The sequence below is a fragment of the Chenopodium quinoa genome, unplaced genomic scaffold, assembly GCF_001683475.1.
Source record: "Chenopodium quinoa cultivar QQ74 unplaced genomic scaffold, ASM168347v1, whole genome shotgun sequence".
Lineage (NCBI taxonomy): Eukaryota > Viridiplantae > Streptophyta > Magnoliopsida > Caryophyllales > Amaranthaceae > Chenopodium > Chenopodium quinoa.
Window position 1 is genome coordinate 6,551 of NW_018742585.1, and position 16,696 is coordinate 23,246.

Consider the following 16,696-nt stretch of genomic DNA (forward strand, 5'->3'; position numbering starts at 1 on the left):
ATTTATAAAATCATTTAATAATTTTATACTACGAGTATATGTCCCTTTACACTTGATATACTCGTAGTATAAAATTATTTTGTCCCTTTACACTTGATATACTCGTAGTATTTGAATAATAAAATCATAAAATAAGTTTAGTTAATAATTTGATATAAAGTATTTGAAGGGATTATGTCCATGCGCAAATTCAAAGAAATTTCTTCAAGCACTTATAAATTCAAAGAAATTTCTTCAAGCACTTATAAAAGCACTTATAATGCAGATATTTTTACGAAGGCACTTGGTAAACAACAGTTTGATTTTCTATTGCCCAAGTTGGGCATTCTAGATCCCCACCATGCTCCAACTTAATTGAGGGGGGGGGGGGTGTTACGATATATGATATATATGATGAAGATTTGATTAGGATACTTAGTTGGCAAAAGATAGAGTTATGTTAAGTTGTTATCATAGCTAATATTCTTTTCATATTTATCTTGTACACCAATATATATTTCGGCCAAGAGCCAAGAATACAGTCAAGCAATTATTCTCCATTATTATTTGACATATAATGATGAATCTATGACACTAAAATCTATGAATAATTGAAGATACAACAGTATCTCAAATTCTCATGCCACCTTATTGAGAGTTTTAGGTGGTTTATTAAAATAAGATGTTAGTGGGGTATATAAGGTAAATATTTATCATTTCTCACGTCACTTTACTTTTCAATAAAATATTTACCTTATATACCCCACTAACATCTTATTTTAATAAACCACCTAAAACTCCGCGCAATCTCATCACTAGCATATTAAAAAAAAATGGAGGAGTACAACATTTACGAGCACCCTCAATCTCAAGCTTGAATAGTTCCGAATAAGCTTTCAATGGGAGAAAAATTACGACAATTGATCGATTTCAAGCTTGAATAGTTCCGAAGAAGCTTGAATATTTAAGATCGTGATCATATGCATTTGAAATGATGAATAGGTTGAGATTGCACCAATCACTTGCTAATAAGAAAAAACAAAATCTCAAACACGTATTAGAAGTTATGATTAGCATTCATTAATAGTAGTACATCCTAGTACATGCTACCATTTATACGTAGTATAAAATAGTAGTAGTAGTAGTGCGTAATAGTACAGAATTCTAGTACAACTTAAGGGAATTATTCAAACTTGAAATCTCAAATACAACATCAACACAAGTAATTAAGGATACATACATACAAACCATAGTACTACATATAGGAACATCCATAATACATATCACTAATATCAGTCTAGCTTATTAGGTTGTCATGCATGTAATGCACTGACTTCATTCAAGCTTTAGCACCAGGGCTGGGTGGGTGAAACCCGAGCTCCGACATCTTCTTGTGTGATTCAGCATAGTGTGCGAAGAAAGCTTGTTCATCCTGCCATTTTTAAACAAAATTACACTTGATCAGTTCACTTGACAAATTGCCAAATATCACACTATATATATTGATCAACTAGCTTCACAGGAAATTTACTAGGATCCATGAATTCACAAGTACGGAGTAATATAGTTACAATTAGGTCTTATTCTTTTGGACTTAAATCAGTTCAACTCAGCTCGGCTCAAAAGAACACGACTTTAGTCTTCACAGCCTTACATACATGATTTAAACAAATAATACTAACTTCCCCTGTCTCAAAATACATGCTCCGTGCATAACCAGTACATGTAACAAGTATTATGAACCCAATACATAAACAAATCTAACAATTAATGTTCTTTATGAGAATGTATTACCTTGGCATACAATTGAACATATTTGCTAAAAGCAGGGTCCTCGACGAGAACTTTGTCAGTGGGAAATTTCACCAGTCCAGGTTTGTCTTCCTTCCTCAAGTTTCTGATCGATCAACCATAAATCAAGTTAAAATCTTATGAATAAAACTTAAACATCTAGCATTCAAAATAGTACAGTAATTGGAACTAATTATCGTATAATCTTACACATAATAGGAATTGTCGAATTTGAAAGGGTCCTCTGTGAAAGGACCATCAAAGCCAGATCTATCATTGTTTGCTCGACCCTGTAAGTTAAGTACATACAAAATAAGGTTTAAATTTGCCTGAACTAGCTAGTAAGCGTACGAGCTGGTCGGTTAAATGTTCTCTTCATCGATCACATTTTAAAACAATATGTACGTCAACTTTTATTTTGTATGGAGATTAATTGTTGATGGTCAAGTGAAGAACTAGAGGTTATTGGCGTACCAGTGTGTGAGCCCCCGATAAGACCACGATATCTCTATCGTTCAAACCCATACGGTAAAAAATGTCTCTTAGATGTTTGGCATCTGAAAAACAAATTATCCAAATATTATCAATTGCGCTGTATACATACCATAGTCATAGAAATGCGATGAAAAAAAAAAAATAAAGTAGATCTCAAGGTTTAGCTTGTCATATATAGTGGTAAATTGGCCTAGGCTACACCTGACATGAATGTAACACTTTATAAGTTTAAAGTGGTTCCACCTCAAAACCATATGGCAATGAAAGAAGTAGCCCCTTAGCGTTGTTAATTAAGTGGACACAATTTTCTCTTTTTTTCAATGTGGGATATACGTTTCAATACTCACTCTTACTTTTAAAATTGATTAATGTGGGATACACATTTCATACGACTCACTCTTACTTTTAAACTTAATTAATGTGGGACAATACGTCCAATCACATGCATGTGAATTTCCTCATGGGCTCAACATCTATAGCCTAAATGTATACTCGTATTAAATAGTCTGTAATATGATACACAAGCTTATATTTCTACAAAAATTTAACAAGAAGATGAATGAATCAATTGAAACAACATCTATTAGTAAAGTTTAATATGATCCATGACCTTGAAATCATAAAGTCAAACGAATAGGATACGTTGACTTATAAATGTGCATAACACATTATACGTATACTTACAAACTAGAGTTAGTATGAAGATGAAACTAGTATTAATGTAATGTACCTCCATTGGGATTTGGAAGAGCACCACTGTCTTGTTGATCCCTAGCATCCTATTTAAAACAGTCACAATAATAAAATGTAGGGTGAGATTACACTAATTAAAGCCAGCAATATCGATAAATAAAAATAAAAGTTACAAGAAAATCATTTTAAAAGTTGATGTTAGTTCCATGTAACACTTACAGGACGACCGGGAATAAATGGGATTTTAGGACCTCCGGTTACTTCAACCGCAAGCACACCAGCAAGCTAACATCAACAACAACGTTACCAATGATAAGTGAACTGTACTATGTTCAAGAATTTATATATATGTGCGCGCAGTTACTAATTCAAACGACAAACATCCTAGAACGGAGAGAGATAAAACAATTTTTAATTTATTGTACAAGTAATATAATCACTAAGAAATTTCACCTGGTAAAAGTCAGCATAAGTAACCTTGGGGTATTTAGCTTTCACTTGCTCTATAAGAAATTAAGAAAACCACAAGTTAACAATAAGTTGTATATATAACAGAGCGTCCACACCCACACGCGCGTACACATACAAGGAAAAGGGAATTAATTTTATGTACGTAGTATGTTTTGACTACTCACCGCAAAAATCAACAGCAACTTTGATACCATTGTTTGGAGGGTTGCTCAACTCACGTCTAATCGAACCATTTGGACCACCTGCCTTCGTTTTAGCATCGTAAGTTCCTGCATCATGAAATCTACAACACGAAAAACAAATTAAGACCTTTTACTGTACTATATGGGCTTGTTGGTTATTTTGAGATATTTAATTATGCATCAAAACTTTTTTGAGATATTTAATTTACTTGATAAGGTTATTACTCGTATAAAATAAGAGCATGCGCAAAGGTTTTATTTAATAATTAGTTCATACGGAGTACTAGCTAGCATTCTATATTTTTAAATCAAACAAATTATATGGAACAACGATAACTTTGGGACAAGCTTGTTTAGTACTTTAGAGACATTAATTCTTTTTCTCGTGGAAAAACTCAAAGTTTCACATGTTACTTTATCTATCTACTCTCTAATATAATGAGAGAAATTAATTAAAGGACACAAAAATATATTGTTCATGTAAGTTTCTACCAAATATAAAAAGGGACTAGTGAAAAAAAAAGACTTGATTTGAGACTTAGTTAAACAAATGTGGGAAAACCTCAACACAATGTGATGATAACGCAGATGTAATGCAATTCTAATCTTCTACTTTTATACCATTTTATGATTTGATTATATCCGACTAATTTAGTAGGTATCCATCCAAGCAATAATGGATAGATCTATGTATGCAACGTTATAAGAAATTAAGGGGAGAAAAGAGAAGAAAGATCATTACGCTAAACGGAGCACAATGGGTGAAAAATTCTTGTTCTTCTGAAGAAGATCAAGAAGATCTTTACGAGCACCCTCAATTTGTTTCAGATAATCTACATCAACTACGCTCTTTGTTGTGGCTGCCATGGTTCCTAGCTTGTTAATAATAACTTCAATTTTTTTTTGTAAGTGGAAAAATATAAGAAGATTGATAAGCTAAGATATACAAATATGGCTTCGTGGATAGAGTATTTATATAATGTTTCAAGTACGAAGGAAGACTAGAAAAAATAGTAAAAAGTCGTTAAATTTTATTCCAAGTTGTCACATGCATTGCAATCGATTTTCACATTAGTAAAATAATGCAAGACATGTTACATTTTCCTGGGCGGCTCTCGATTAAAGCATTTTATTCTAAAAAAAAAATATTAAAGCATTTTATTCTATAAAAAAGTTTATCCTCGTCTCTTTTTAATATATATATATATATATATATATATATATATAGAGAGAGAGAGAGAGAGAGGCATAAATTTATCATTTCGAATTACATACAAAGTATAGGTTAAGCTGTTTTAAGGTTGGTGACTTGCTATTAAATGATTTGATTTTATGAACAAACTCATATGTGAATGGAAGTGTTGTCCCTCATTGAAAAAGTGAAGGAAGTGTTGGGATGTGTATTCCACATTGAAGAAAAGTAAAAGTTGCATCCACTTTATAACATTAAGGGGCAACTCTCCTTATTGTTATATGGATTTAAGGTGAAACGTTCTTGGCTACTCCCATTAACAATTTTTTTTTTATCATCGTAAAACTTCACCACCAAATTTAGTCCATGAACAATTAAATTAATTAATAAGCTTTTGCACGTATTGTTAATTACGATTAATACATGGCACCTATTATTGCCTATGTAATTATTTGTTCTATACTTACATAGCATTGCTCAATAAAATAAGTTTCATAGATTGTTAACCATTGGTAAAAAGAATATATTTGGCCTGACTTTTTTAAATCGTTCACCGACCGTCGTTTAATTTGACTTTGAAATATAGTAGTAGGTGCAAATTATTGTAAAATATGTGCTCATTTTTTATTATATTTTTTGTACGGAATATTGCTTTAATAAAATTATCCGAAGAGGATCTGGAATTAGCACAAATCAAAAAACGAAAAGATGTTAATCACTGAGATTTGGCGAGTGGTACACTATTATAGAACAAAAGTAGCCTAAGCAAGATATTGATTTAATAATTTGAGCATCTTGACCTCAAAGTCTTCAACCACCATGTGTCTCATTTGTTTAATACTATAAGACAGATCAAAGGTATAATAATAATAATAATAATAATAATAATAATAATAATAATAATAATAATAATAATAATAATAATAATAATAATAATAATAATAATAATAATAATACTCCCACCCAGATTGAGTTTGGTGAGATTCGACCTTTAACCTCATGTCTAGAAATCGGAGAACTAGCTAAGTACTTTAGCCTCCTATCTCATATAATTCCTCCGTTCTTTTATTAACACACCATGCATGTCGGGCACACTTATTTTGGTAATGGGAAAAGGAAAAGAGAAAGAGGGGCAAAAGTACAAAAGTATCCATATGATATAAACATAAGTTAAAGAATCAAGTGTTAAAAGTAAAGGTATTTGCAGTGTAAATATAAATATTTTGTTTCCTAAAATGAATATGCTGCAATATGTGTGAAACTTACTTAAAAAGTAAGTGGTGCAATAATTAAAAAACGGAGGAAGTATATACCGTATATACAAATAAAAATATTACATAACCTTTTTTATTAGCTTATTTAGGTCTCCTTTTAAGCTCTTTAATTACCCACTTGAGTTGGTTGATAAGACATAAGAGTTTAATAAAAACAGTGTATGGTGACAAAGAAAGATTGTTAAACCAGTTGCAAATCCATACTATTATAGGAATCAAATTCTATCATATATCTAAATCCACTCTTGATTGATTTGGGACCAAATTAATTCTTGCCTAAGAACTTTGAAAAGGGGAAGAAGAAGGCAGATTAAAGGGAGTTTCGATTCCAAAAATTTTGCTACATTACACCCCACTATGAATTTAAGGAAGTCGAGCCAAAATCATATTAATGAAAGCTTCTATTCCAAAAATTTGTTACAATACACCCCAATATGAATTGATAGATTCAGGACTTAAATTTTTTATTACAACTTGATCATATATATTATCCGCATAGCAACATAGAAGTATCAAATTCCATTTGAGTATGTTCACTATTTGAGCATGTTTCCATTCATTATTTCTTCAAAATGCTAATTAATGGGTGAAAATATTTTTATGTAACGGTAATTAGTTGAGTTCACCTAGTTTGCCATATTTTAGATCAGACAAGAGAGTCATCTTATTCAAATAAACAACCAATAGTTTAGCACAAAAAGAAGAAAAAACAAGTTGCTATCATTGACCAAATTATGTCTAATATTGTCAAGAGAGGTTGAGGAAGATTCCTACAAACAAGGTATAAACTGATTTGGATTGGTAAAATGCGTGTGGTCAAATTGTTAAAGGAGAAGATCTAGGGGGTAGAGCACGTAATTTAAGGGATGTGGACAAAAACATGCATGCATGGAATGAAGATGGGGTTATACTTAATAGGAAAAATTACGTGTTTGATCTCTCAACAACAATTAGGAGGGGATTGGAACCTAACCACTCAGAATTAAACCCCAAATCTGAATTAACCTAAAGGGTAAATCGGGTGGAAACAAAAAAAAAAAAAAAAAAAAACATTAAGTCCGTTAAGAACTTGTTGATATTTGGCTATACTTAGAAATTTTGTTTGCAAATGACTGTTATTGTTAATTCCTCTGTCAATTTTTAATATTTAAGTTTTGATCCATTTTTATCATACAAAAATATTCCAAATGTAAAAAGTGACGCAAGGGGGTACATTCTAGTGCGTTGTTAGTATCAATGGACCAACAATGTCTAAATTCTTATGTTTTTGTCACTTGATTCTTTCCATTTCTTTACCTTGATATTTAATCTTTAGATAATGACAACCAAAATCAGTAAAATGTTCTTCCTTCAGCCTCCTACAGTTCCAATTGTTTATTTTATAAATGCATATGGACCAGCAATACATTCAGCCAAATTCTATTCCCACTCACACTAACCCTTTCCCTTCAAGGACCATCCACCACTAGCTATTGCTATTATTCAATTCTCTATTCCTTCTACTTCTTCCGTTACATATTAGAGCACTCTCAACAATGAGGGAAAAATGATTTCCTCATTCTCTCTCTACCCTTTTTTCACTCTAAAATCCCATTTTTCTCATGAGGAAATTTGGTGAGGAAATTTAGTGAGGATATTTTAACAACAACAACAATAATAATAATAATAATAATTAAAATTAATAAAAAAAAAAATTTCCTCACCAATCTCTCTTTCTTTCAATACCCCACCAACATTTTCTCTCTCTCCTACAAATCACCATATTCACATTTTTTATATAATAAAAGAATAGCAAGCAAGCAAAAAAATTAAATAAGTAGCAAATGGTACTGTTCATTTTCAATTTTCAGTTTTCCTCGTGAGGAAAAAACTAATTTCCTCATTATTGTGATGTCCATAATGATCAAATGTCCTCATGAGAAAAAAAATTGATCATTGTTGGCATTGCTCTTAGTTACAACTTTGAAATTTTTTGTCTCACATATATAACCCAAAGTTGCAACTAACATGTAACGGAGGAAGTACCTTCCTTAGCTTGCCAATTATCTTTTTGTAGCACCAGGCTACTGTACAAAATCAAAACCCGCTAAATCGCTAATAACAAGGAGGGAAAATTACCTCCATGATTAATCACGTTTGCTACTACTTACTCCAAGAACGGGTACAACATACTATCACTATCGCTAAGATGTACTGTAATACAATTTAGGCTACTAATTTAAGCCTAGAATGCTAAGGAAACTAAGAATTTTAAAGAAATGTAAAGTGTTGTTGTTTGATTGTGTGATTCTTACAAGAGTGATTGGTGACGGTTTCACCCATTCAGTTTTCTCCTTTGGAGCCAAACATCATTCTTATTCTAAAATCAGATTCGTATATAATACAGAGCTTAGTAGTCCTAAAGCCAAGTACAATTTGGGCCGCATGACTTAACACTAAGCCCATTCGGCCTAAAGTCAAGTGTATTTGGGCTTGTGTCCTTAATATAAAGTCAAACAAATACTACCTCCGTTTCGCATTACTCGTAAAAGAAGAGTTTTGCAGACTGCTAGGCAAAAGATATTAAGCATTATTATTGAAAAATAAGGGCATATAATTAAGTATTAATCCAACCCAAAAATATAAAAATAAATAAATAAATAAAACGAAAAAAAAAAAAACAAATTCAACCAAAATTAAATTCAATAACCCACCACCACCGACACCACCCAGCAGCACCAAAACCACCCAGCACCGAACCTAGCACCACCCATGAAACCAGCACCGAACCCAACGCCACCCACGAACGCAGCACCACCCACGAACCCAGCATCGAACCCACCAACCCACTAATCCACGAACCCAGCGAACCCACCAACCCACTAACCAGCGAACCCACTGAACCCACACGAACCCACGAAAACCCACAAATCTGGAAAACCATGAGAATGGTGTTGGAGGAGGAGAGAGAAAAATAATTGGGATGAGGAAGAAGATGAAGAAATTTGGGTTGGAGGAGGAGAGAGAAAAATAATGGACATGAGGAAGAAGATGAAGAAATTTGATGATGAAGGAAGAGAGAGAGATTATGAAAGAAGATGTTGAATGTAGATGAAGGGGAATGAATTTGGTGGAAAGGGTGAAATTAATTAATCTTGGGTTTAATGTAATGAGATCAGATTTGTAGTTTAATTAGGATGTTTAAAAATAAAGATAAAAGTAATTTCGTCATTTTGCACAAAAAAAATTACTAAAAAAGGAAAGAAATCAATTTGTTACGAGTAATGTGAACTTGTGAAGCAACTATTTTTAGTAAATGTTGTGAGTAATGCGAAACGGAAGTAGTATAAAAAATTGTCTAACAATGAGTTAAATTATACTCCGTAAATTTTTTATGAATATCAAGAACAATTTATTAAAACTAAATATATGAAACTTTTTTTTGTTTTGAAGAAATATACTAGTATGAACCAAATTTAGAAGCTATAATGGCATATAATTTGGGCCAGCATCAATCAACTTCAAAACTTAAGATTAATTTTTTAGTATAGACTTCAGAACTTAAAATCTATACTCAAATTTAATATCTTAAATTACCTCAACTTTTTTTTTTTCCCCTGTTTTTTTGACAGATAAACTACCTCAATTCTCAAGTGTATAATATACACAAGTAGTAAACATAGCCTATATTATATATAAGTATATAACCCAATAATATTATAATCCGTAGTAAATTATTAGTAATTCTTCGACTCATGTGTTGTTTAATTTAATTTGTTAATAAATTCATATAGTGGATAGACAATTAGACATCATTATGCTCTCGAGATTTGAGATTAACCAAGTAGGAATTGTGGTAATCGATCTGTACCAATGTTTATAAACTTAAGCTAACTTATCTTTATTACTCTATGTGCATTTTATTATTTTGGTATAGAGAGATTCACTAAGAATAAAAACAGAATTTCATCTCAAGTCTTAAGTACCCCAAATACTTTGATCGATTAATTTAATTAAGTTAGTTGACATCCACAAATTAATTTAAGCTTACTGATAGAAAAATATACTTTATGGAATTCAATATGTCGATAGTTTATACCAATCTGCTCCATACTAGCTAAACAAATAATCAAATTAAAAGACAAACAAAAACCAATTAGAAATAAAAATAAAGAAACAATACAATCAATGTCACATTAAGATCAATATCACAATAATGTTTACGGTTCATTTATTGCATGCATGGAGGCCAGGAACGCTGATTTTCTCAAAGCAAGTTCCTAGCACGTACAGTATTCCCCGTTACAACAAGTTGTTATTACACACCTCAATTTCATAGTTATATATAAATATATAGTACAACATTGCCAATTAATTCTTGAAGTCATTATATATACTTGTATGTATGTAGCAAATATATATCAACTCCAAGAAATTAATTTTAACGTTGATTGTAAAGACTGTTACAGTTAACAGCCATTATATGGCCTATATATGGCCAGCAGGCAATTTAGCAGTAGCCTGGACAGCAGCCATTTCCGGACGAATAGGGTTGAGCGTATCCATATTGTCCTGGACAGCGGCCATCATTGACTACGCCGTAAGGCTTAGCACACTGATCAACCTCCTCGTAGCATCTGTCGTCTTCATACATGTTGGATCCCTGATAATTGAATCCTAGCTCGGACAACTTCTTGTGTGAATCTGCATAATCTCTAAAGAATGCTCTTTGATCCTATCATACATGCAAACAATTTTTCTATTATCATCTTTATAAATTAAACCAAAATACACTTGAACAAATAAACCTAATAATATGTTTTCGTAGCAAAATGGATCATATATACGAGACTACATGTAATAAAAAATAAAAATTCGTGGAGTAATTTGTGCATGATAGTGAACTTGACATACCCTAGCGTAGAGCTCAACAAAGGGACGGAAGCGAGAGTCAGTTAAAAGAGCCTTATCTGTTGGAAATTTCACCAATCCTGGGTATCACCTCTTAGTAGTTCTCTGATCAAATTATACAAAAAAAAATCAAATTCATGACATTAGCCCAGTAGTAATTTAATTAATAACCAACCCGATAATATTATAGATGTGTCATGCTGATTCAAGAATGTTCAGATATCCACATTCTATTCTTATTAGCTAACTACAAACAAGGATTCGAGAGATTGGTTTTTTGATACATCAATATATATGTGAAAGAAGTTTAGGGTGCTACTATATACAGATCGAAGTATTTCGTACAAGATAATTATATAATATATCATAAATAGTGATGCATTATATTATTGATGCATATTATGGATCGAAAAAGGAAAATGTTCGAACGAGTTTGACATTTAAAGTTCTTACACAAAGTAGGAGTTTATCAAACTTGAGAGGGTTCCGAGTGAAATTGCCTTCAAAACCTGATCTATCCTTGTGTGCTCCACCCTTCAATTTTCAAAAACAAATCAAAATGCAAAATTAAGTATATTAATTTATTGCTTTTTATACCCATATTTGATTGATACATAGTCGGACCAGAATGTCTCACCAGTGCATGGGCCCCGGAAAGTACCACAATATCCTTGTCATTAAGGCCCATTCGTAAAACACATTTCTCAGATGATCCGAACCTAATTATAACCCGTATCGCCATATCCACGTGTGAGTAAATATCAGACACCGAGTATATAATTATTGTAATCGCAAACTAAAAAGAGACGGAAGAAAATAATGTGTACCTCCTCTAGGGTTTGGGATGTTGTCTTCGTCTGGAGCATCAGCGTCCTATTTGAAAGATGATAATTATAAGGCATTATATATAATGCTTATTTGCCAAAACAAAATCAACATTACATGAACTAAAATTAATAGTCACGGCTACAAGTTATGATAATACTTACAGCGCGACCTGGAACAAAGTCAATAGCAGGACCTCCAGTTACTTCAACTGCAACAATTCCAGCAAGCTGAGAGAAACAGTAATTCTTTTAATTTAGTCACACTAATTAAAAATGACTCATTTCTTGTAATAAATTAAATACAAGTATAAACACAAAATTAAAGTAAACTTTGCGTCTCTGCCTTATATGAATTAACCGTAACATAGTTTCTTCAAAAAATAAAAAATAAAAAAATAAAAAAAATTAACGTAACATAATAGAAGAATCAACTCCGATCCCTTACGCGAAAAAAATAAATAAAATTCTAACTCAGAATAGATGTGATGCTATTACCACATAGCTAGAAAAAGGAAATTTTGTTAATTACTACCTTAAAAAAGAGGCTTTGTGAATTACTACCCTAAAAAAAAAAAGTTTTTTAATTACTAACCCTAATTCATCTAAATAGGACCGATTACTACCCAATTGCACTTTCCGGTGACTTAACTCACCTTATGACGTCATTACTCCGATTTTAACCACAGTTCACACTAACTCTAATCTACTTAACCTAAACTAACCCAAAAAAAAAAATTTACCCCAACTAATCTTACCCCACATTAATTACCTTACCTAACAATCAGAAAAACAGAATGGAAAAAAAAAAAGTAAATTCCCTCATCTCTCTCTCTCCTGTACTCTTCTTCTTCGGTTTCTTCCCTAACAAAACCCATCTAAAACCCAGAATTCATGTTTGTGTTCGCAGTAATGCAATTATAGGTTGGGCGGTGGCCAAAAATTGAGAACGAAGATAGAGAAATTGAGGACGATAAAGGGTGGTTGGCAGGGGTACGTGGTCAGTCGTGGTGGCTGGGTGGAGGGGATCGGAAATAATGGAGAGTGAAGGGAAAGAGAAAGGAAGGAGGGAGGAAGGAAAGAGAAAGGAAAGTAAGAAGCTAAGGAAGGAGGAAGGAATGGGCTGCCGAAAATTATGGAGGAGGAGGAATGAGGTGGGCTTGCTTGGAAATTGGAGGGGACCGGCTGTGGGTGGTCGGATTTTGGAGGGAGGGGTGGTGCCGTGGTGGTGGTCGGATTTTGGTGGGGAAGGGGTGGTGGTGGTGCAGTCATGGAGGTTTGAAGGGAAGAAGAAGAAGGGAGAAAAAGGGGGGGAAAAAAGTTTTTTTGTTTTTTTTTTTTTTTTAATTTTAATTTTTTGGGTTAGTTAGGTTAATTAGATTAGAGTTAGTGTGAACTGTGGTTGAATCGGAGTAATGACGTCATAAGGTGAGTTTAAGTCACCAGAAAGTGCAATTGGGTAGTAATCGGTCCTATTTAGGTGAATTAGGGGTAGTAATTAAAAAACATTTTTTTAGGGGTAGTAATTCACAAAACCTCTGTTTTTGAGGTAGTCATTAACAAAATTTCCCTAGAAAAAATACATAAAAATTTGAAAAGTGCTCTCAATTTTTTAAAGAAATTTTGCTAAATGCAATATGTACTAATACAAATTATTCTAGCTAGAAATTTTGTTAAATTAAATTTCATACCTGATAAAGGTCAGCATATGTAATATCAGGGTGCCTTCGCTTTATTTGTTCTGTAAAAAGGGGAAGATGTTAAAAATGCATACAAAAATAAATACAACCACAAAAATACTATGTAGTTTTTACTGTTTTAGGCTTTGCATGGAAATTTATTATCCTACAAAATTACGTGTATGTTATTTGTGATTACTTCATAAGTTTGAGAATTTCTTGTTAAAAAAAATGAAGTAGCTTGTAGAGAATTTTACCACAAAATCTAACAGCATTTTCGATTCCCTTGTTTGGGGGACGGCTCAACTCTTGAGTAAACCTGACGGAGCCATTTGCACCACCTCGTCCTGTTGATGCATCATAGTTCACTGCATCATGAAATCTACAATATCCCCATACCAACTTAGTAAGTAGCTTAGTATATGATTTGGTTATGTCGAAAAGTAAAATATACATAAAAAAATATCAACATTTTTCATACATAATTTTAGTTTTAATTAGATCGTTATTGTAAAACTATGCATAAATTTGTATATATGTTTTCAACGAATTAGTACAAAAGAAAACATGTTGAACAAATAATTAAATAAAATAAATAAATAAATAATTAAATAAATAAATAAATAAAAAAGAGAAAAATACGCTAAGCGAAGGAGGATAGGAGCAGAGTTGTTATTGTTTTGGACGAGAGAATGGTGAAGGTCTCGACGAGCAGCCTCAATCACCCTCCAATAGTTTTCATTCACGATTGGTAACTCTTCCCATTTTGCCTTGATCAAATTTTTAACTCAAACAATTTTATTTATATTCTTGATTTATTCTTTGTTTGGATCACCCATCTCTTTAAATAAGCAAGGAGACGTACAGATTTTAAAAATATTGCTCGTACATGTGTGATATAGTTTGTAAGTGGCGTCCGAATATGCATCTTTTAAAAGTTTATGCTCATAAATTCTAATCCACCCCGTAGCTAAGAAAGCAAGGATTCTCATTTTAATTTTAAAATGTAAGGTAAGAAAAAGTACTATGGTGTCTTAAAACTTCTTACAAAGCAGTGTTATATCATTTGTTCAAAATTTAAAGGCATTAACCTAGCAAAGTGGTAAGTAAGTAACTAATTATGTATACGGTTCTATCCATTGTGAAATGTGATCAAACAATCGAAACATACACTTACCAAAAAACACTTCTAGCACCAAGTCGGTTTACAAAAAAAAAAAAAAAAAAAAAAAAAATGGGACAGCAACTATAAACCATATATCAATAATATACTTGGCAATCTGACTCCAAAATTACACCCCCGGTCCAAGCCATATATATTTTTTTTGAAAATGAAGCCATATTTGGTGTTATTTTATTTAACATCAATGAAAAACATGTCACAGACTCACAGTCGTCGTCCCACCATAAAACTTCGTTCACTATTTTTTTAGTGCAGTGATACGTAAATATAATATGCATTGTAAATTTGTAACAATGCATAATAAAATTCAGAGGAAAAATCATAGATGCACAACTTACGGAACCAAAATTCTATCGATCCTACCGGCTACCATGGTATTAATAGATAAATATAATTTGTTCAATTCTACACGTTAACAACGAAAACGAGAGAGAAGAATAATAGATATATTTAACATGTAATGTATTTGGCTGTCCAACTTTTATCAGATTAGCCACTAAGGTAGAATCAAATTCTAATTGACCTGTATTGGTATCTTACTATCTTATCTAGAATATCTACGTTTCCCTTTTTTTTCTTTTCTAGAAAGCCTTTCACAATATACTAATAATATAATATTGAAAATATTATTGAAATTTTGGCTTAATATGAAGTACTTGTATAAATTTTCTTTTAACTTGTATAAATTTCATCTTCAACTAAATGTTTTGCTAAAAAGGACTTAAACTAAAATTTTATTGATGATAAAGACACGTTAAACAATAGCAATTGATTTCAACTAATTATTTTTCTTAGCTTTCAACCCTTTATGGATAACACTATCAGACGACCCTCTCATCAAAGTAAGGAGGGAATTTGATTGAAGTCTTAAATAGCAAATCGTGAGGGTTCTAATGTACGGATTGTATTGTATAGGTGAAGCTAGAAGCAAATCGATTTAATATTGATCCGCATTATGCGTAGGAAAAGTCTTTATTTTTCTACTAAGAAGAAGTACCTTGTTAGACTGTCGTGTTTTATTCAATATTCATGCTATTTGATAAAGAAAACGTTGATGATCCATTCAAAGTTGGCATATGATACAATGATGTAAACACTAAACAGAGTAAGATTTGCTCTAATGGGCTTGCATGAGTTGCAGCTTGATTGTTTTCAACTTTATGCTCTCTTTTTATACAAAGTGAAATTTGCTATGTAATGGGCTCTACATAATGGGCTAGTACAGGTTGCAGCTTGGCTCTATCTCAGAATTTTTAAGGCCGGCTAATTCTAAAATTGCGCCCTTTTGGTTCAACGAGCTGATTGAAGATCCAAACTATAGTGGTATATGCAGATTTAAGATCCCATAATTATCTAAATCTATTTGGTTCAATATGGAATGGATTCCGTTCCTAATTCTATTGCTTGGTTCATGAGCTACTCTAATAAGATCGTACATAATTATATTTTGCTAATATGTATAAATTATAAAAGATGATCAAAAGAACAGGTATGAATAATAATATAAATTTATGAATAATAAACAAAGTGTATAAAACTAGATCATGATTCAAGGATGGGAAGGGAATGCTCAGATTGCTCACACTACTTACACTTTGTGTATATTCAACTTTTTAGGGTTGTTAGCACATGGAAGTGATAGATCGTGATCATTGATCCACACTACTTACACTTTGTGTAACATACAACTAATACCATCCTCATAATAGTCATAAACGTTTTCTGATCGCCCATGTTTTTCAAATTGTAAACTAATTCTATACATTGTTTATTTTAAAATTAAATATTTGCATCAATTTGATACTTTTAAAAAATGCCAATGCACATTTTAATGATTGATATTTATACTATCTATTACTCATCGCTTATAAAAGAAACATCCATTTAAGACTATTACTTTAATGTTAGATTTCAAATATTTTTTCTTTTCTTATTTTAATATAGAAGCGGAGGGAGTATATTTGTGGCAATGCTAATTCAAATTAGCTCAAAATATCTCATTTACTTCATGAATCTTCATGTCTATTAATTACAAATTACCAC

General features: G+C 32.0%; 1 protein-coding gene and 1 pseudogene across 1 annotated transcript; both read right to left on the reverse strand.

Annotated features, from left to right (window-relative positions):
- Nucleotides 1-1,034: 1,034 nt before the first annotated feature.
- Nucleotides 1,035-4,571, reverse strand: LOC110721056 (L-ascorbate peroxidase 3-like). The gene is made up of 9 exons (XM_021900173.1): nucleotides 4,354-4,571; nucleotides 3,594-3,712; nucleotides 3,412-3,461; nucleotides 3,178-3,243; nucleotides 2,996-3,044; nucleotides 2,245-2,327; nucleotides 1,981-2,060; nucleotides 1,774-1,876; nucleotides 1,035-1,411 (listed from the first exon to the last, which is right to left on the reverse strand). Exons 1-9 carry the CDS (start codon nucleotides 4,476-4,478, stop codon nucleotides 1,319-1,321), a joined length of 768 nt encoding a protein of 255 aa, XP_021755865.1. The 5' UTR covers nucleotides 4,479-4,571; the 3' UTR covers nucleotides 1,035-1,318.
- Nucleotides 4,572-10,262: 5,691 nt separating this feature from the next.
- LOC110721055 lies at nucleotides 10,263-16,387 on the reverse strand (annotated as a pseudogene).
- Nucleotides 16,388-16,696: the final 309 nt, after the last annotated feature.

What these genes read in the sequence shown, in the direction of transcription:
- LOC110721056 (XM_021900173.1), bottom strand. Translation starts at nt 4,478, where the DNA reads ATGGCAGCCACAACAAAGAGCGTAGTTGATGTAGATTATCTGAAACAA. An exon ending in CCCATTGTGCTCCGTTTAGC is followed by an intron (nt 3,713 to 4,353) that starts GTAATGATCTTT and finishes TTCGTGTTGTAG; the next exon opens with ATTTCATGATGCAGGAACTT. An exon ending in TCTTCCAAATCCCAATGGAG is followed by an intron (nt 2,328 to 2,995) that starts GTACATTACATT and finishes TTTGTTTTTCAG; the next exon opens with ATGCCAAACATCTAAGAGAC.